Raw genomic sequence first — 21876 nt, 5'->3', positions numbered from 1 at the left:
CAGGGTGTTACCACTGGCCCTGCTGTCAACATCTGAGAGGGTTTCAGATGAACCTGGGAGGGAAAAGCAGCTTATGGATCCTAAGGACGCTTAAGGTGCTGTCAGGAACTCCTATCCAATGAGCATGCAACTCAGTTTATTACAAAGACATGAGGTGTTGAAGAGAGCATGTTTGTTTTCCTTTGCTTAACAGTTAGACCCCATGTGGAGGGGGTTTCTCTGACCCAAACTGGGAGTCAGAGAGCACTGAGCCTGTGGATGACTGAGCCTGTGAAGGACGCACATACTAAGCACCTGTGGATCATGGTGTCATGACTATTGGTACCTGCACTATCAGGCTCTAGTTCACACCGTGCAGTGCCAACACTGTCCCTCATCATCCCCAGGCTGAAGGCTCCAGCACCCTAGGGAGGTGGCTGCTGGGGACTCCAGTGCCCTGCAGGGGCCCACGTGCCCACTGCATCATGAATTATCTTACTGCTTTTTGTACCTGCCTTGGTGTGCAACCAAACATCTCTGGGAGGAATAGAGGTATGGGCAGAACATCATATGTCCTCACTCTGAGAGGACATGCATTGACCTTACGAATCAACAGTCTCACTACATGGACTGTAGGTGAAATGGGCTGGGTAGAACATTGATTGAGAGGATGAAGTCACTTTGAGTTCAAAGTGCCTGTCTCTGGCAAGACAAAAGTGCAAGACCCCATGGGTCCAATACTCAGCCAAGGCGCATGCACAATGAGTAGGGTGGAAGGTCTAGGCAGATCTCATCTCTAAACCCAGTATCACTAGCGACTTTAGGAGACCCACAGCCATGTTTGCCTTAGGCTCTTCCAAGACAACAGTTCACAGCTCTGCCCAGTGCAGGCCAGTGCAGACCAGAACTTAGGAAGAGAAGATGTCATTGAGCATATAAACACCATGGACTGTGGGATGAGGCACAGTCATGCTACAAGGGCAGCCTGACAGTGTACCATCCCAGGGGCAGAAAAGGGCCAGGGGCTGGGAGTACAGCTGAGCAGGCAGATGTCAGGATTCCTCCTTGTTGTAGAGGAAACAGTCTCCATTTTCCTGGACTTATGCATCCAGTCCTGAGTTTTTGTAGGTCCTGCTGAATGGGCTTTCGGCTTGCTTAAAGGTGATTTGTTTTTACAAATTTAAATGAAATCCCCTCAGCCATTTTTGAGTAATACTAGAGTTAAAAAGACTATTTTCCTATTTAAAAATATTCTAGCTAGACTGTTTTTATTAAATCAAAATTAAGTCAAATAAAGACTGCAGTTTGAAAGTTCAGACTCATGCAGGAGCTAGTCCTCTCCGAGGAGCTGTGCCCTTGACAGGCAGGTGTCTGTCCAGCGCCCACCAAACCACCACAGATCACCAGCCCACAGCTGGAAAGAGCATGGGGTAGGGGCCAGATCCTGCCTGCCTGAGGTGTGCATGCATGGTGCCCTCAGGAGATGGGATGCCACAAGGCAGGAGGAGGAGCGGGGGGCCACTTGCTTCTCCTTACATTCCCTGGCAGATCCCTAAAGACAACAGATGGGAGTTTTGTCCCTTTCACCCAACTCATTCCCAGGCATTGTCTCCTTCAGTGGCATAATCTTGGATGGTGGGTCCCTGCTCCCTCCTGCTGCTCTCCCCCAATTATTTGTGGGGTGAGGGATAAGGGTGGGAGTGGTGAATACACCCATAAGCGTGCCCTTCATAGGGGTGGGATGTGAGGAGGCACTGACTTCTTGCTTTTTCCCCACGGCAATCGCAACTACTGATCCTCCACCCTGCAGTGGGGGACGGGCTAGAAAGTCCCTGCTGTGATGACCCAACAAATGGCACTGAGTGGGACAGAGAGGCTCTGCCCTTGGCAGGGACAAGTCTGCTTCAGGGTCTGCGGTGTCCTGTGGGACAAGGGGAGGTGACCGCTCGGTACCACTGTGGAGGGCAGTCTGTGGGACCATGGGATGTCCCCCTCCCTCTTTGCTCCCCAGGCACTTGTCAGGCTGCTCCACCAGCCCTGCATGAGCTGTCACACCATAGACTGTGACATCAAAGGCAGGCCCAGGTGCCACATGACATGCGTGACACTTGGTGGGCCCACCAGCTCCTGAGATGAAGTGGGATGAAGGGAGCCGGCTGTTTGCAAACGGGGACGGCAGGAAGCGCCGAGCCCCTGCGCTGTCTAATGTGTGAAAGAAAGGGAAAAGCAGTAAAAGGAGGAGAGCAAAGGGCTGGAGGGATGCCCAGACTGTGGGGGGGTCCTCTTGCTTAGAGACTCTGCAAACAGCCCAGCATAGAGAGGCTGCAGGGCTGGAGCCACATCCCAGTGGGCCACCAAGCCGACAGCCCCGGGGGCACGAGCCCCTGACACAGGGTCAGCTGCGAGGGCGTAGTGCAGTCAGTATCTGCATGTCTGCTGGTCGTGCTGGGAGGCAGCTTTTGCCTATGGGCACCTGGAGATGTTTCTTTCTTTGCCTTCCCACAGCAAAAACCTTGTGGGAAAATTAATGCAAAATTAAGGATGTGAAAGCTACAGAGAAAATGTGATAATTTTTTTTTACATCACCAAACAGTCTGCCCCTTTATGAGTCCATGTCATCTTTCCTATTATGATGATATTATCTTAGGTATACTTTGATATCTGGGACTGTAGAAAAGAAGTGCCCTCATTGGCGTGACTTAATCTGACTATGGGCAGACTCTGGGCCTGGTTCTCTGCTGCGTTACTCCAATCTGACACCAGTACTTTGCCATGATGACATCATTTGGATTATTTCTGATTTATAGTGATTGAGAAAAATTGGGTCCTGTACAATAATGCAAACAATCAAAGACACAAAGCAAAAATAGTGCCTTTGAGCTGCACTTTAACATTGCATGATATTTTGAGTGCTTTATGTTGAAAGCCTTAGAGTGCACAAAAGGAATTTTCTTCATTTCATATATTATACAGTTGCCTGAAAGAAGTGGCAAACAACTCCTCAGCCTGAGCATGCTTTGCACAGGCCAAATTGTGGGAGTTTCTGTCCATCAGCTTTCTACCAACTGATCTCCACAGAAACTCGGATCAATATCTGCCAGCAAGACTAGTTTCTGGATCCATGACCAACGACACACAAATGACCCTTGCAGAGGCCCAGGCCAAATTCTACTCTGTTACATTGATCTGAAGTAATTTTACAGAAGACAAGGTTATCCGCAGCATCCAGTGCTCTGTGAGAGCAGAACAGGTCTATCAGTGCCTTTGCAAACAAGATACCCTCTCCGTTTCTTCTCCACTGATCAACTTCACATCACCCAAATTCCCCAGCAAATCCCATTACTATGGTCAAAACACTAGTCTCTTCCTAAGACCTTGAAATGCCACATTTCAGCCAAAATTTTACTGGATACTTGGATCACAAAGAACGTGGCAACTGCCTCAAATCTGACAACAGCATTTAAGGCTGACCCAGAAATACTGAGCTGAGGAGCCACCTCCATGAAATCTTACAATGTTGCCATCAGAAACACCCTCAAAAGCACCACACATGAAAATAATGATGAGCCACAAACCCAGCACTTGTGAGAGATGCTAAACCAGCATTGATCCAGTCTCACTTCCCCTCTCTTGACACCGCAAGGAACTTACCATTCTTGCGCTCTGCAAAGGGTGGTGGCTGGAGCTTGGTGCCATCTCTCACTTCACTGGCAGCCTTTTGTTTGGGTGTCTTTTCTTCTTCATCTCCACTTGGTGCACTTTTGCGGTCCGAGCGATCCTGTTTGATCACACCATTCATCACCGTGCCTGAAGAGACTGGTCCAGATTCTGGCTGCTCCACTTTGGATGATCAAGTAGAGAAGCAGGTGCCAAAGTGAGCTCTGGAAGAGAAGAGGAGCAGGTAAGGACGAAGTCCCCAACCAACCATTGGAACAGTGAACAAAGACTGGCATTTGTGAAACAATCAGACCAGAGAGAATTAATTACTCCATCTGTTCCTTTGTGTTAGAAACATTGCAGGTGAAGAATTCAGGACTCCCTATTACCTCCTTGATTCTGTTCACCTTGTCTGCTGGGTCTGCATCCTTGGCTGCTTTGCTGGAAGAATTTCCAGCCATAAGCACAGAATATTTGCAGAAAGCCAAGGGTGTTATGGAAAAACACAGTCATGAGGAACCCACATGAGAGAGCTCCTGAACTGTTAGAAATACAGAACAATCTACAAATGAGAACAATCTTCCTTTATATAAGGCTCCTGTTTGCTGAGAAAACTGGGTGACAGAAATAATTCCGCACAACACAGAACAGACTTCTAATTACATGATACAGATAGCAAATGATGAATTAGCAAACACCAGCTAATTTTTACACCAGGAAGTACACAAACATCCTGCAAAGCAAAATATGCATGCAAAAACAATTCTTTGATATCAAATTTGTGGTTAGCTCACATGGTAGAGTTAAAGTCTTTATGAAGAATTCGACCAGGTTAGGTGAAATTTTTTGAGAGTTTTTGAATGATGGGAGGAGTTGTTTGTTTACCACACTGTTCTAATCTGAGGTTTATGTGAGGTTTATGGTCAAAATATATCAGGAAAACTCAGGAAATTTTACAAATTTAGGTTGTGCTTCTACAAAACATCTGGTCTAGGAGGTACTTCCTTTGATGATACTCATATCTCACTAGAAACAGAGAGGGGAAGGACTCAGCTTACACCAAATGTATTTGTGGGATGCAGGCACATGACCCAGGAGGAGCTGCTGGTACTGAGCACAGAAGAAAGCTGCAAGGCCTGTTTCAACAAAGTGTTGTCCAAAAATTCTCCAGATGCTAAGTGAAAGTGAATGCTTGTAAGAATCAGCACCAGCTCCTAATGAGTCCCATCAGGAAAGAGCTGAGGAGAGCTAAAAAAGGTCATTTGTAGAGAACAAGAATAGAAAAGTGCAAGATTGATTCAGTGATAAAATCTGATTTAATACAAAAAAGTTACCAATTTACTGTATAAGGAAGTAAGAATAGTGCATTGTATATGATACCATCTCCTCCACGCTACGTGTGCCAGGACTGTCTCACACCCCTCTTCCTACCCTGCACCAGCAGGGATTTTGCCATCTGCTTTCTCATACCCATCCATCTCACTGTCCGCCCCCACTTGCCCTAACCATTCCCCACGACCGTGTCCCGCTGGCAGCAGGTCAGATACTGTGTCCGTCTGTCCTGCTTTACACTGTGTTTTGTTCCCAGGAGAAATTCCATGTAGGGTGCCCATGGGGTGGATGCACTGGCCACAGAAGAGGTCCCAAGGATAGCTGTGTCACTTTGCAGGTGGCACATAAAGCTGTCCCCATGTGCATCACCCGGGACAGACAGTGTCCATACCCAGCCTTGCTGTCTGGGCTCTGAAACAAAATGCAGAACCATGCTTGATCCAAACAGTCCTTACCTGAGCAAGGCCTCACATCAGACCGTCCCTTCTGCTGTGTGCTTCCCACCACTGCCTTCTGCACTTGCTTTTGCGGCCCTTTCCCCATCTCCTGTGGTCAGCTATTCCTGCCAAAGTCTGACATGCTGCCACTACACACGGAAACAGCCCTGCAGGCATCCAGACAGGCCAGGGCTCTGTTGTGTGCCACATCATTGAACTGTCACTCTTAGTTTCCACCTCTGATTGAGCATTTTAGCTCCTTTGAGTGACTTGTCATCTTATTTCTAGTGGTGCAACTGCTGTGCAATACACCATCACCACTGTGATGGGCAAACGATCTGCTGCACAACCATCCGCTGGTGGCTGTAGGGCTGCAGACCCACTTTGGCACAAGCAGCATTATCCCCTAAGCTCTCTATTTAATTCATGACTAACGTAGAACATGTGATAAGTGTTTACATTACTATTTTAAAATGTATATTTTTTTAACTTTTCGAAGTTGCTGATATGATGCATCTTTCCAGTGGAAACAGGGGGTGATGACAGGACAATCCAGCAAACTGCATCTGCTTACAAAAATGAGACTTTGTTCAACTGAACACTAAATCTTTGATAAATTAGTCAGGGCTTTGGTGACGTACATGTTGAACCAATATGACAGTTTTATATGGATTATGATTATTAATGTTTTTGAAAAATAGAGAGCGTGAGCCAGACATCCAGTACCGAAGCTGCAAGACCACCAGCAGAGGCAAGAGTCTTTCAGGAAGGCTTCTTACAGGCATTGTGTACAATCTTTTTGCACTCAGAGCATATGCAACATTTTAATGTGCAGTGAGTGTACTGGGGTCCTTACTGTCTGAGCCAGGAGGTCACGCTGCGACCCCGGAGACGCATGCTTTCACAACACATTCAAGTACCACTGGCTCAGTGGTGTTTTTTTCTGAAGTCAAATTTGGCCTCAAAACATTCCACATTGTTCACTCACTTCAGCCTGAACTGATTGTATTTACAAAGCTTAAGCACACTTTTGAGCCTCCGAGCACATCTCCCATCAACCACTGCTGCCAGCACATAAATTGCAAGGCTATACACGTTACAGGCCATGTCCCATCTCTCTCTGCCTATAAATTTTAAATTCATAAAGCTAGACTACCACGGTAGCTCATAGGTACTGCCTTGTAAGACACTCGAGATCCTCTGGTGCAGATGCTTGGTTTCAAGCCTCCCTGCTTTCGGTTAAGACAGCATAGGTCAGGATCAAATTTGCTTTCCCTTAGATATGCCTGCCCACCCATAAAGGCCCAGATGGGGCTTGGTTGTGTCTCTTTCCCAAGGACTTTGGCTCACACATAAATGAAGAGTCTTCTGAGATCAGCCCCTGTCAGTCTGGCCGGGGAACCAGAACTACAACCACAGTCTACACAGCCAGATTTTTCATGGTAAGTCAGTGCAGGTCCGAAATGGCTGGACACTTCACCTTGTGTATGACTTTTCAGAAAAAGGCACAGGTTTCCTGTGGATGCAATGCCTGCGTCTCACTGCCACTTCCCAGTGCTCTTCAGGCCAAAGCTGAGGGCACAGGAACCCAACTCTTCAGCTCCAGTGAAGAGGAGAAGAGGGGAAAAAGCACAAGGGGCATGAAGCCCCATGGTCCCTGAAACCTGGAGCTGAGTGCTGAGCTTGTCACTGAGGGACCCTGAGCCCCGTGCCAGCTGTGTGTCCCCGGGACACGGGCCAGGCTGGTCAGACTCTTCTCCTGACTGCCTCTGGGGCAGCAACTGGCCAGGAGAGGGACCCGGGCACTTTTGAGTACGGCCAGGTCATGCCACTCGTGTCCCCATCTCACATGGTGCCTTCCTTGACTTTGAGTTACAGCAGAACAGGGTGCTCACACGGTCCTCAGTGACTGTCACCCGCCGTGTCCCTGACGCCTGCTGCTGCTGAGCTTGGGCAGCTTGCCTTGGCCCTGCCCTGCAGACTGACCACTGGGCGGACGCCCTTGGGTGCTGCCTTCCTCCCACTCCTGACGTTGCAGGAGGAGGTGGGGGAGCAGCACACCCAGACGGGCTGCCCCGCTCCCCCTACCCTGCTCCCCCATCTCCCGGGCAGCCGGAGCTGCTGTGCCCACAGACACGGCACATGTTTTGGAGTCTGTCCTGCTGGGGGAGATGCAGAGTGAGGATTCTGCCAGCCCGCAGCCTGGGACAGCCTGTGCACTGCCCAGACACGCAGAGATCTGCAGTCCTGCTCTCCGGGGATGAATGCTTCTGCACAGAGGGAGCAGGTTTGGAAACCAGAAACAAAGGCAAGTGCAGCACAGGCTGCTGTGCCCCACATCCCTGCAGAGTGGCATGGACAGGGAGCGTGGCTGCAGGTTCCCCGACCTCCTTTCGGGCTGCAGTGTGCCTTGCTATGCAGCGGGGAAAACTCACCGAGGAGATGGCCCCTGCGTGCGGCAGCTTACCAAGGCCAGCTCTGCCTTACAGCTGGTGGTCAGGAGGAAGAAGACACGGTCCCTGTTCCCACCATCCCTCACAGCAAGGGGCTGTATGTCTGCTGTTCCCTCCAGCCTCCCCTTCCCTCTGTGCTGAGGCCGGGCTGTGCCCGTCTGCTGCCCAGCAGCCCTCAGCCCACCACCAGCAACCTGCAGGTAGGGTCACAGCCAAAAACTGCTGAGCTTCAGGGATAAACCCTGAGCGATCACTGCTCTCATCCAGCCTGGGTGCTTGGTGCTGCTCAGGCTTTGCAGAGGTGCTGTTGTGAAATCACCCAGCATTAACGAGAGGAAGAGCTCAAGCATTGTCCAGCCACACGCATGTCACCCTGGGCTCTGCAGGCTGCTCCCAGTTTGTCATGGCTGGGAAGTAGCCATTTTCCCAAGCAGCAAAACTTTCTGTGATTTTTACAATTTTTCCTTATCCCAAATTGGGGTACGAAGTTATTGCAAAATAAACAAGAGAAAAAAGTTTAGCAGTTCACTTATAATTTTTCACTGAATAATTTAAAATATTTTTTTAACATTTTTAGCTTCTCCCTAGGAAAAATGAATTAAAAATTATTTTAAGAAGTGGGGAGAAAAAAAAAAAAAATCTCCCTGAGAAACAGTTTTGGCTTCAGCAGCTCATCTTCCAATAAAAAAATTGTTTAGCTGGAAAATTCCTAACTGAAAAATTCACTGTCCGGGTCTCAGCAATCCCCTTCCATGTCTCAGGTCTCACATGTCAAACAAATGCCTGGATCAAGCTTCTTTGTACCTTCCAGGAGTAAGCTTTTGCCAAGGTGCACACCAGAAATAGGCTCTGCCACTCACAGGAGCAAAACAAGATCCTCCTTGTACCCTGCTCTGGGATATGACGTAGGGACAGCCACTTCTACCTCTGCTCAGTGCCACTGCAGACCTGCAAATACATCTCAGCAACCCAAAAAGAAAGGAAAAAAAGGAAATGGATAGTCTCTCACCTGAAGCATGCAGGGCTCCAGGCTTGATCCGAGTGTCTGAGCAGAGCCCCCCAGCACCACCCTAGATACCCCTGCTCGACTGGTGGAGAGGATGCAGAGCCTACGGCAGCTGGACCTGAGGCATCTCTACAGGCTTGAGACACCCGTTCAGGCACCTGGCTCCTGCCTTTAGCCTGTACAGGATCAGTCACAGCACCCCAAAATGCGCTTTGCTTGTAACCTTTAGAAATGGCTTCCACAAGGCCGGCTCCTGCTTAGGTTACCGTGATGCAGCTTTGGTGGTCTGCACAGTTATTCCCTGCCCAGCATGGACCCATAGGTCTAATCCTCACTTTCCACCTTCTCACCTTTTCCCCTGTGCCACCTCCTGCATGCCCCAAGATGGGAAAAAGCATAGCTTGCACTTCCTCAGATACTGGATTCATCTAAATCGTCCCCTGCTTTCCTGTTTGCTCTATCAGAGGTTGAAGTGGAAGTAAATATATTTAGCTCTAATGCATGTGCAGTGCCTCTTAAGCAATCGTGACCTACCATAAAACTTTAAATACCCAGAGAAAAACCAGGAGAGAGATGTTCAGAGATGCAGTTCAGCCTTATCAAATTCTTCACGTGTTTGTTGTAGTGTGTTTGTATTCCTGGGCTTCTGATTGCAGGAATGCTGCTGATAAAACCATTTCACTAAACATGGAATTTGTGTGTTTTAGCTGATGTTTACAGTGCTCAGACAGTAAGAGTAGCTCTGGATTCCCATGGGCAAATGTCCTGTGGACATTAGCACTGTCTTGTTGGAGATGCTGATCAAACCCTGCTACATACAAGCTCCAGCAGAAATCCTGCCTGGTCCTCCTTAGAGCCACATCATGTTTGGCAAGGCAGAAGACAACTCTGACCGCTTGCCCTTGCACCCAGAAAAAGAAGAGACCTTTGCTTCTCTGAGACCATCCTGGGACTGCCAGGGAATGCACCACTGCTATTATCTCATTGTTTTCCTTGCAGACGATGTCCCCGTTGGATGATTCACCTCACTGACCTCCCTGATGCCTCCTCAGGGATGCAGAAAGCCCCATCCTGTGACGGCGCTGAGGGCAGGGGCACAGCGTGGAGCCTGCAGGCTGTTTCCCACAGATCGGCACATTCCTCCCGTGCCCCGGAGAAGTGACCTGCTCACCACTTCAACCTCCGTGCAAGGAGCTGCAGCCTAGGAGGAACGTCTGGAAAGGAGGCTAGGGGACTTCCCCAGTGAGTGGAAAACAAACCAAGGAAACCTGCCACAAGCCTGGATACCCCCTCCACCAACGAATTATTCCATGCAGCTTCTTGTGAAACCCTCTGTGGGGCCAGTGCCAAGACCGAGTGCAAACATGACACCGTGAAATCTTTGGTCGAGGCAAACGCGCCTAGTATTTGGTCACACTGTGATCCCCACGCTCAGCAAGGTTTGCCAACTGTTCACACCCCCAGGGGTTTTAGGATAGTATCTCCTTCCCAGCCTCCAAATTCCCAGTGTTGATATCTGCTCCAAGCTGCCCAAAGGCCATGTGGCCTGAGACGGCAGCAAAGAGCCCAGTGATGGAAAGTGGCAGCTGTCTTCATCCAGGACAGCTCCTGGCCTTCAGCCTCGGGACGATGATGAGAGATAGGGGCTGTTCTCAGGAGAGCATCTCAGCTCTGGCCTTAGCCCTGTCCCCTCAAGCTATTTTGAAAAGGAGTGATTTCTCCTTCATTTTTCATAGAATGAAGCTTTAAGTGGTGAAAAACAGTAGAAGAAATGTCAATCAGGAAATGAGTTATTACCCCAGATCCTCCCAAGATACACCTCTCTGTCGGTCCTCTAAATAGGCTGAGAATATCTGGGACAAACCAGACTGACAAATGCTTCTGAAATAATTATCTTAATGTGGGCTCATAGTGATCGGATTCACTAGGGCAAATTCCTGGAGAACAAATTCCCTGCTTGTGCATCCCTGTCCATGGCATATCTGCGGGCACCCAAAGGGCCTTCCTCGGACAAGGACTCCCTCGTGCTGCCCTGTGAGCACAGGCAGGCTGGTGTGACCTCTGTAATGTAATTTATTGTACTGTAGTAGCACCTAGAAGCTAATTTATTAGTCTGGAGAGGACATACCATGTACATCATTGCAGGTGTCATCATGATGTGGAAGCAAGGGAAGGCAAACACAGAAAATGTCAGGATTGAGAAGAACATTAAGAATAAGGCTGAATGACAATGGTTTGATACAATGGCACGTGGTGACCATCACAAGAAAGTGAGGCTGCCAGGGCGATGGGTTGGCACAGCAGTGTGGAGTAGCTGGAGTCTAACATTTCAGCAGGAGGTGTCTCCCTGGCGGGCAACCACCTGATGGGCTTTAAATATCAGCAGGACATCCCAAAGAGCTGCCAGCCCTCTTTGTTCACGTGCTTGCAGTGCTGCACAGCTGAGGCTACTGCTGTCTCCTTCCCTTGCTAGCAAAGTGCCCATGAACACGGGACATGTGGGCATGCCTGGCAGAGCCTGCAGCATGGATGGGATCTGTGGTGAGCCCATGGGGACATTTCTGAGTGATGAACTGTATGGAAAAGGCAATGACAAAGCACTCCTGTTCCATGTCTGCCTGCCGCTCCTGCAAGTCCTTGTGATTTTTAGAGAAATAATGGGGCAGTATTAACCTTCCAAAAGGTAACAGCTTGAAACCTTTGCTAAACAATGAGCTTTCTTGGGGGAACTGTGAGGAGGCCTGTGCTATACAAAATCCCTTAGCTGACATCTGTGCAAAATCAGAGTTGTGCCCACTGCCAGCTGTCTGATCAGACCCAGAGCACCAACAGTCTCCAGTAAACATCCAGGGCCTTGAGAACAGCATGTCTCAGGTCAGCGACTTGGTGCAGCATTCACAGATCTCTCAGCCATCTGACCAAATGTCACCGTGCAAGTGCAGGCACTAGATCTAGGCAGTCTCAGCTCCCTTTGCATTCACCAGGATGAAAGAGGAATTTCTAGGGCACGGTCATGGTGCCTGTCTGTGAGCTGAAGGACCCATTTCTTCCCACTGGCTATAAAAAGACCCTGTGTGATGGACTCAAATGGAGACGTCTAACATTAGCTGAGACAATGGCCACTCTGCACCACTTCCAGTGATTATTCCAGGTTGTTCAATCCACAGTCCCAGATTTGCTTGGAGTCTTTCATTTACAACAGCTTGGAAAAAAATAATTTTGTTGCTCCACATGTCATTTATTACAGCCCTGGTCACTCTACAGCCAGCCAGCAAGCAAGCAAGCCCACCCCACATCACATACGGCAGGAGAGGGGGGCACATTGTCATCGTTGACATGGTCAGGAGTGAAAGTCTGAGCACTTGTACATTATGTTGCCCAAAAGAGCTGGGAATTTTGGAAAATCTCTGTGCAACCAGAGATCCATCCACCCAGCGCTTCCTATGTCGTCAGTCGGAAGAGAACAGGCCCTTCAGCGAGCCCACTGGTGTGAGTAAGCTAGGTGCAGAGACAGGGTGGAGAGGATACCCCTTTTATGCTCATGGTCCTGAAGTTTTGATGCCTGCCGCACTGCTGCTCCGCACAGGCTCTGCACGGGCACAGAGGCAGCCCCTGCTCCTGGCACTGTCCAGGGAAAGATGTCCCTGCAGCCAGCATGCTGCTAGCAGGACCCGTCCATGGGAGGGGTGCGAGTGATGGATGGGGGTGTAAGGGATGGATGGCGGTGATAACGCTGGGACACTGTGCTATGCTCCAGACACACACAGCAAACGCTCCAGACAGAAAGGGGAGAAAAACAGAGTCATCCACATAGGGTGAAAGAATGAAAGCTTTAAAAAAGGAGCAGTCTGCCTGGGCAGTGAGGCCGCAGGAGGCACAGGAGTAAAATTTCACTTGAGGATGGACAGAGGGCATGTCTCCACGTTGATGTGCTGTGAGTCTGAGCACTCCAGCTGTCTCCACCCCTGTTTTTGTATAGAGCTTATTCAGGCCTAGTCATGGCAGCAACATTGAAGGTACGGATGGCAGACCCAGGGCTGGTACTCTGGCCTTCCTGCAGACCTCATGTTGCCTCATGCCGCATGGCACAGTCCCTGTGAAGACTCCAGCACTTTTCCCGAGTACCTTCTCCTCATCCTTGACTCCGGGGAGCAAGCCCCTTGCCCCTAAAGCCAGCCTGCTCTCCCGTTCACAACCTGAGAAAGAGATGCAAACAGCCAGGAGGCCAAAGCTATAACCCTGCACCCTGCAGTGCCCAGAAATGCAGCACAGCAGGTGGAGAAGTTGGGTTGGGAGCTGAGCTGCAGCACAAACCTACATCACCACCAGCCTCTGCCCTGCCCGTGGGCTAGCCCTGGGCAGGGGTACAAGCTACAAGGGGGGTAGCAGAGCTGTACTACTGCCCTCTGCTACAGGCAGCTTGGTCAGCTGTGGTTGCAGTTTCTGCATTTGGATTGAGATTAGAAGTACTTAAGGACTGCAGTTCACATCCCACCTGGCATTTGCCACTCATTCTTAGCCCTACTCACGTGTCCGGGGCTATTTCCTGGCAAAACAGTCCGTTAAAAATACTACTATAACTTTACTGGACAACACATGCAAACAGTTCTGAGTTAGATAAAACACCTCCTTATGAAACTGGGCCTGCTTGTAGTTTTTAGAGTAATCTTGAAATAAAGTTAAAAAATCTTAAAATACACAGTAATGTTCTGAGTATGCTGAAAAGGCTCAAAAAGTGGCTATCCACCTCAAATTTGTTCTTACTGCTTGTTCTGTTTGCAAAACTGCTTTTAGTGTAATCTCATGAATTGTCCAGGTCTGACTCATGAGTCCTGTGCGCTGGGGCAGGTGGTGCTTGGATCACACCGGTTACTGCCAAGATGTGGGATGCAGGGTCCTGCACCCCTGGGGACAGCCCCGTTCCCAGCAGCCTTGGTGGGACACAAGCAGGATGAGGCTTTTGATAGAAATAGCACTTATTTCTAAGCTATTATTTGATTTGATTTTGTTTTATTTAAAAACGTTTAGCAATTAGCTGTTTCTGCTAGTGGCAATATAACCTGGACTGTTTACAAAGGACAAACCATGCTCCTAATTCAGAGGATTGTTTGCAGAATTCAATTTCAATCCAGCTCCAATCAAAACTCATGTTTTTCTACTTTTCTGGTGAAATGGGAATCCATGGTGTCTGGAAGTGCCCCCTGGTACTTAAAATTACCAGCATCACTTTTGCCATTAACATGGACATTGCTTCTACTACCAAGTCATGGCTCTGACAGCTCCATAATGAACAGGTTTCTCATTTCAGTGAGGTGTGGAGGGTTCCTGAGGCCAGGCCTTACAGCAGGCTTACGCATCCCACTCTGACATTCTCGAGCTCGTGGGCACAAGTGTCCAAAAAGTCCAGGCTGAGTTTTCTCATAACATTGCATTGGATTCAGGAAAAAAATTACTGACACGGAGAGCTGTCCTGGACTTGGCAACCTGGAGTCTTCCACCAGAAAGTTGGTTGTGTGTCTTGCAGGGCTGCTTTGCCTGTGAGGGGTTCTGCAGCACCAAAACGAGACACTAGCTGAGGTCCCTCAGCCCACCTAGTTCCATAGCTCAGCGCTGGGCCAGGCAGCTTCTGTCTCAGACTGAGGTCTGCTTGCCCTGCTCACACAGCGGGGATGCCCTTTGCAGTGGGTTTGTGCAATGTGCCCACATCCCAGGGTCGCTCCCTCCCCAACATGCCTGCTAAAGGCCAGCGGAGCCCAGCTCCCAGCTCAGGTCCTTCCTGCGTGTGGATTCTGGCACCGCGGCCACCAGCCAGGTCTAGCTGTGATCGGCCACCCCCGAAAGGCTGTCCCGCTGACACTCGCTCCCCTACCAGCAGCTGCCTCCCCACATTTCTGCAAGCAAGCATCAGCTTCTCTTGTCGAAGGTCATTTGAATGTCTTTGGTTATTGCTGCGTCATTTAACCATGTCCTAACGTTGTGGCATTTGTGGCTATATGTCTGATCTTTTTCTCTCTTACTTTTACATTTTAGAAATGTAATAAAATCTTTCTAAAAGAAAGAAAACATGGCAGAGATTTGAAATGGAAAATGAGCGCAAACTGGACCCATGCCTCTTTATGAGATGCCAGAAGGAGGGGAAGAAACAAAACCCACAATGACAAACACTATTAATAAAGTGATGAAGGCGGTTCTCAAACAGGAGTGCAGCTGGAGGCAGAGCCAGCTTGCTGGCCTTGGACCATCCCTCTGCCTGGTGCAGGGGCCTCGCCAGCTTGAGTTGGCACAGTGAGCGTTCAGTGGGTGGGAAAGGCCACCGACTGACCTCGCGGGGCTTTGGGAAAGGTCCCAGACGGCTGGGAGAGGACTCATGCCCAGGGGGTGTGTTCCCACTGCAGCAGGGACTAACCTGAGCCAGACCATGGAGTGGACCTAGGCATTGGGTGGGTCAGGTCCCGTGTGTTGCCTCTCCAGCCCCATGGCTGTGGGTCTGAACACTGAATAAGAACATGTCTGATGACAGGGGTCCCGTCAAACTTTGCATTTCAGCTTGGCGACCTGGACCCTCTCTGCCTTCGGCTACCCCAGAAAGCAAGAAGCCAGGAGAGGCAGGGCAGCTGCTGATCTCTGTAGACCCTAGCATTTTCTTGCTCAAAGTCTAGCAAAAATATGGGGCGTGCTTGTCCAGACCTCTGTCTCTCTTGCCCTTGACTGTCGGCATGGACAGCAGCTGGAGCAGCTGTGACCTGGTCTCCCACTGAAACGTCCAGGCCTTGGTATGCATCCTGTGCAAGCTGTTGTCACTGCATAAATTAACAGAGCTGCCTAGTAAGAGCTTTTAATAATAAACCCCCATAGGGAATCCAGTGCATGGTGTATCTTCTTCTGTTGACATCAAAATACACTTTAATATGGAGAAGAGTCAATAGAAAGTGCCTACAGCTGCATGGCAGGCCAAAGGGAACAAGAAGGAACAGAAAGGCGGTCCTATGTGCAGGGGTAAGTGCTGTTCAACCTTTAGACCTGCTTTGCAGCACTTCGCTCCACACCCAGGAGAAGTCTCAGAAGCAGCATATCTGTCCCTGTGCCAGCAAACGCACATTCTTTGTGCTCATGGGTGGGTTGATGTCCCTTGCATTGGATGCCCACAGTGCTGGGCAGTGCCGGAAGAAGGATACTGACTGCAGAGCACAGGCTGGACAGTGGACTGGTGGCCAGTGGCTATAGGACTCTGCTGGGAGGGGATTCTCTCTCCAGTGTGTTCTGCTCCCCAGCCACCACTGTGGATTGGTGCTGAACCCTGCAGAGGTCTCCAGGGCAGTCCGATTTTCTGAAAAATGCATTGCTGCAATTGTCAAATCACAGACACTGCAGCTGGAAACCAAGAATGGGACACGGGTGAGGCTGCCACAAGCTAGAAGTGGCTACAGGACTTGTGTGAAAGGTTCTTCTTCAACTCTTCCCTCTAGGTTTCAAGCACCCTTCACCTCCTTGCTCCCAGATCTAGTATAGCTAAGCCCGGGATGTTCTTCAATCCCCCACTGGACTTGCTCCATGCTGTATGGACCAAGGTACCAGGTTATGTGGTCATAACCAGCCCATGACTAACAAGAAGGGAGCCTCTCTCTAGCTTGGTAAATAGTTTTTGCAAATGGGAACCATCTTGTGGCAAAAGGCAAATCCCATGGTTTTGGAGCATGCTGCAGGAGACACAGATCCCCACTTAGAATGGATGATGATTGTGTGATGGTCCCAAGCTTGAGAGCACCCTGAGGTGGGTCACTCACTCACTGTCCCATGGCAGCTGTGCCCTTTAGAATGAGCAACTGAACTGTTCATGGACTGAAGAAAGGACACATACCAAGACCTGCAGGAGAGAGATCATAGGATATTCATGACTCATTTCTCTGCAGAGGAATGCAGGACTAGGGGATGAGCATCTGTCTTTGAGTCTGATCCTCTACATTGATCTCAGTGACCAAAGTAGCTAAACATCTATCTGCTTTCCCTGCACCCACAGGACTTTTAAAAATGAAACTCCTAGGTGAACCCAGGTGAACACACACTTCATCCCATAAAGGAAGGAGAAAAATGCAGAGGGACCTGACAGTCCAGCTAAGGGCAAAATGCTGTGTGGCTCCAAGTCCAGTGAACATATTACTGTCAGCAAGATACCTCACCCAGGCACACAGGAGTGCTCTGACACTAGAGAAGCAGTGCATCAGATCCAGATCTCATCTCTAACCAAAATGCTATGAAAGAAGGCAAGTTCCTTTCTCCATCCCAAAAACCAAGGCTGCATCGGGGGACAGAAAACTCGTGGTTCCTTCAGATGACTAACTAAAGCTCTGTAGCATGGAGACAATAAAACGCAGTGTGATAAAGAATAACAAGAACTGAAGAACCCCTCTCTTTTTAGCAGTCTTCCAGAGATACTAGCAAATGAAACATTCAAGGCCCATTATCCCATGATTTAATTTTTGACTCTAGGATCATTCCTGTCATGTCATAAAATCACTTCCATTAACTTATCAAGCTTCATCTAGAAACAACATAGGCTCCTTGCCCCTCCTTTCTGGTTTGGAAGGCTGTTCAAGAACGTCATTCTTCTACTGGCTAGAAATTTTAATCTATCCTCCAGTCTAAATTTATCTGCACCCAGACACGAACACCAGGCCTGTGACCAAAAAGGGCCATGTTTAGGTAAGTACAGGTGGAGTTATTGCAAGAGGCAAGGCTTGGCATTAACTGGAACTCCAGGTCCAGTTGCTAATCTCATCACTGGTCCCTCTTATTTCAGTGACCATGGCCCACAACTCCCTGAAACACCTGAGAAATCACTTCCCTAGCTGTGTGGGAAAGGATCAGGAGACACAGTAAAGCTGCATGGGAATTACAGACCTCTTTCATCATGGATAACATTGATGCCAGAGAAAGAAAATATTTATTATCCAACAGCTGTACAAGGACAGATGTCCAGGGTTTCCATGCAGAATCCAGATTTCTGTTGGAATATCCTTTCTGGAGGAGCTGAGCCAGGCTTGGAAAGGACACACACATGGCTACAAGACTAGATGCAGTGAAGTATCTCCATTGATGGTTTTGTTTGTATCCTGGCAAGTAATATCCTTTGGGAAGTGGTGTCTAGGGGTGAGAGAGGAAATTTCCCCAGTCTCGTCAAATACCCCAGAGACATCACCAACTATGGCTCCCCTGAGGCAATGATATTATATCAATGGATCCCCATCGCTGAGTCACAGCTCATATCAAGAGATTTAAGCCTTCCCTGTCCACAAACAAATGGAGTCTCAGCACCAAAGACTTCAGTAGGTGCAGCCAGGTTCAGCAAGGTAAAAGAGTTCCAGATTGGGTGGCTCAAAGCTCAAACCCTGGCATCTCCACTGGACGTGCTGATGGAATAGTAATGAGGAGTTAGAAGGTTTATTGTACATGAGACACATCCAAATGCTTTTGCAGTGCCTCATGCCTCAAGTTTACCAGAGCTATTTGAAGGCACCTGGATAAAGATGACTGGAGTGATCTTCAGAACATTTCTAATGACTTTCCTCATCAAAAGCTGTTAAACAAACAGCTGTTATAGAATATGAGTGTTTAGAAATAAGAAGAAAAGGGTAGGTTTGTTTTAATGAAGGTAAAAGGCAGGAAATTGTACTAGGGCTTGTGCTGGTCAATGTAATGATCTAGATAAAAAGACAGAGAAATTTTCTTTATAATGTCCAATTACTCAGTGCCCTGAAAAAGAAACCTGATATGGAGACGTACAGAAGGATATCCTGATACTGAGAGGCTGAGTGATAAAATGCAAAGGCAAAGTAATGTCCATGGGGAAAAACAATCCACAGAGAAGGGTAACAAGGATGACCAAAAGAGAGGTGAAATGGGCTTGTAGGACTGCCCAGTCAGGAGTGTCTCAAATAGCTTTGATAGGAAATGGTTATTCACTGCAGCAACTAGGGAGAATCAATGAAGTGCTCAAGCATCAGGTTTAAAAAGGGCAAAAGGAGGGATTTTCTCACCTACCTTATAGTTAAACTGTGGAACTCTTTGCTGCAGGATGCTGTACATGCCAAAGGGTTGGGTGGGTTCAAAAGGCACTCAGGTACATTTGGGAAAAAGAAATCCATCACGAGATATTAAACACAGAGATGCTAGGCTCGGTTCAAGGAGCCTCTGAGGCACAGATGGTTAGAAAACAGACCGACGGTGAGGAGGGTCCCTGAGCATTCAGTGCTCTCCTCTAGCCATGTCTCCATGGTTGGAGACCAGACACTCAACTAGACCGACCTGTCTTTTGACGCCCAATAGAGCCATTCTTACACTCTCTGTCTTCCACGGATGAATGTGCTGCAGTGACTGCCTATCAAATCTGGTCTGTGGCACAGTGGAGTGCAGGTAGGGAGGAGAAACACATATGGATCAGGAAAGGATGGAGATTTGTGACAAGGCCTGGCTGAGACTCAATGTGTCCAGCACAGCGAATGCTCCAAGGCTGTGTGGAGCTCTGTGGCCCCACCACATCCCCCTGCTGCCAAAGGACATTCCTCAGAGCTACTTGCTAAATAATGGAATCTAAATTTCTGCCTTCTTGTGGCAAAGTTAAAAAAAACATTACAATTAACCAAATTATACCCTGGTCTAAACAAAGGAGGGCTGGGGCTGCCAATTTCACAATTATCCCAAATGGCTCTTAATATGACACAGATAAATACTTTCCAATTACCCAATGGAACAAAGCTGCCCTGGGGGAAATGAAGAACAATATATTACAGGGGCCAGAGACCCAGGAGATTAAGGATTTACACTCCACTATTCCTGCTGCAATCCACACATGGCAGGGGAGGGACGCAGCAGGGTGAGAGCCCATTCTCACCCACCCCTGGTGCTGCAGGTGGGACTGTTCTCACAGCAGGACACAGGCAATGGGACACCAAGCAATGGGTCAGCGAGGGGCAATTCTATCTAGGATTTTGCAGCTTCTGCTGACAAGAAAGCTGGCGGTGGGCTAAAGGCTGCTGGCTGGCTGCAAGGTGCTGGGACTAACAACGCTGTCCTCTCTGGCACGGCTGCAAGTGCAGTGTGCTCTGTCCTGGTGCACAGAGTGGAGCAAGCTGCCTGGGGCTGTGGCAAATGCTGGTGGCATTGCTCACACAACGTAAACATGCTCTGCGCTGCTCCTGGGTCATCTTGCTGCCCACAGAAGTCATACTGTGGGAAAGCATGGGTTTGAATTCAGGGTGAGGTGCCTCTACAGCAGGAGGGGGAGGACGGGTGGTACTCATGCCCAGACTGCTTTGTGTGTTGAGCGGTGTCCTTGGATGGCTCTCGGCAGTATGTGTTTACCTGTATTTTGGCCCTTGCTAATGCAGCATCACTAGCAGCATTTTCTTGTTAAAGATGGTAGCTCACAGTCCTCTTCTACCCAGTTCTCGCTTAACTATGAAATCTGAAGAGGTCTGCAAGGTCTCTGGATTTCTATGCTCTCCACATGTGTCCCCTTGGAGCACGGAGCTGAGCTTCTCCCCAGGAAGCAGTGTGCACGCTGCAGTAGCTCTGCAGGATTTCCATCATCCAATATATATATTCCTGGAGACCCTATTCTCTGCCTTCTTTGCCCCATCGGTACTCTCTGGCCTTTTGTGTGTTCTCTGCTCTCACAGTGGTCCTAAAGGCCACCATCACATGGGTAACGTGGATTTGTTTCTGCAGGAGATCCCTCGTGCATATACAACCCAGGCAGGAAAGCTTTCTCTGTTATAGATGAGGAGCTGTGAGATTGAGACCCACCTCTCAAAGGTAGGCATGTCTTGGAATGCTGGTTTTACAAACCCATGCATTAGACACCTTGTTAGGCCTCACAGAAACCACAAACACATGACTTGAGTGAAAAATATCTGTGGGCTCCCCTTGATGGCCCAGGTGATGTCCAGAGTCAAGGTGCCCTCAGACCAGCATTTTGCAGCTTTTCCCAGTGCCCAGAAGAGCTACAGACATTGGTCTCCAAAGGACTGTCCTGTGATCCCTCAGCACTAGGATCCAAGGTCTGGAAGACAGTGCTGGACAGCACAGGGGCTGTAAGAAAGCAGGTTACCAGCTGTGGCAACATCTGCTGCTCCTGATTGTGTGGCTGGGGAAAGTGGACTAGCGACCGCATCCTGCAGCCCTTCCCTGGCATGCAGTGCCCTGTGTCAAACACTGCTTCCTTATCTCCTGCACAACAGCTGGGAAATGGACCTGGCTGGGGCAGGAGGGGAGTGGGAATGTGATGGCCAGTGTGCTGTAGGCAAAGGGACAGGTCATGGACATCCCAGAGCCTGACCAGCCTGCCAGTGGCACAGTTTTCACTGGAAAACAGTTGAGGACCTTTAAAAAGGGGTTGAAGACTGCTTCTGGGCTGCACAAAATCCTCAGAAGTCTTGGGATAGGAGCGATTTTTCAGATTAAAATATTCTACTGTGTTACCAGGTTTGGTGAGGGTGTGGGGGTAGTGATGGGGTTAAAAAGCTCTCAGGACAGAGACTGTCCATCACACTGAGTTTTTGGAGCACCAGGGCCACCAGAGCCCTGCACAGAGCCTTGGCACAGCACCCAGGGCCACAGCCATCCATCTCACACACTGCTCTGGACAGGGGTTGTGAGGTCCCACCAACGCACCTCCAACAGGAGCTGGTGTGGCCCCGTGGACCAGCTCAGGGCTGGGCAGAGGTCCCTGGGGCTCAGGCCTGGCAGCAGTGTGGCTGTGTTAAGCATGGCTATGGGCCTGTGCCCTGTCTTGTGGTCAGCTCAGCTCTGCATGGCTTGCCCAGGGCAGCCATACCTTCCCCTCTGCACTTCACTGCACGCGCAGGGGCCCTCCTCTTCCTCAGCCAGCCCATCTAAGTGGACAGGCAGATGGTTCCCCCATGGGGTGTAGGGTAGGTGCTCCTCACCCTGGGTATCATCTACAGTGCTCTGCTCATCCCACGAGTTGAGCGGGAGCTTTATTTCCACCCACAAA

The 21876-nt window shown here is 49.3% G+C and overlaps 1 protein-coding gene across 4 annotated transcripts in view; it reads right to left on the bottom strand.

The window, feature by feature from the left end:
* Positions 1–21876, bottom strand: part of MYOCD (myocardin) — a 262701-nt gene that overhangs the window by 113777 nt on the left and 127048 nt on the right. For 3 of the 4 annotated variants that reach the window (XM_075770418.1, XM_075770422.1, XM_075770421.1), the window contains exon 2: positions 3631–3860. In XM_075770418.1, coding sequence (XP_075626533.1) covers positions 3631–3778 — 148 coding nt within the window. In that variant the 5' untranslated portion in view covers positions 3779–3860. Of the gene's footprint in view, positions 1–3630; positions 3861–21876 lie in introns of those variants that run through there. The other variant, XM_075770423.1, reaches the window with a different exon arrangement.

The sequence above is a fragment of the Balearica regulorum genome, chromosome 18 (genome assembly GCF_011004875.1).
Source record: "Balearica regulorum gibbericeps isolate bBalReg1 chromosome 18, bBalReg1.pri, whole genome shotgun sequence".
Taxonomy (NCBI): domain Eukaryota; kingdom Metazoa; phylum Chordata; class Aves; order Gruiformes; family Gruidae; genus Balearica; species Balearica regulorum.
The sequence above is the reverse complement of the archived record's forward strand: the minus strand, read 5'-3'. Positions and strand labels throughout refer to the sequence as shown.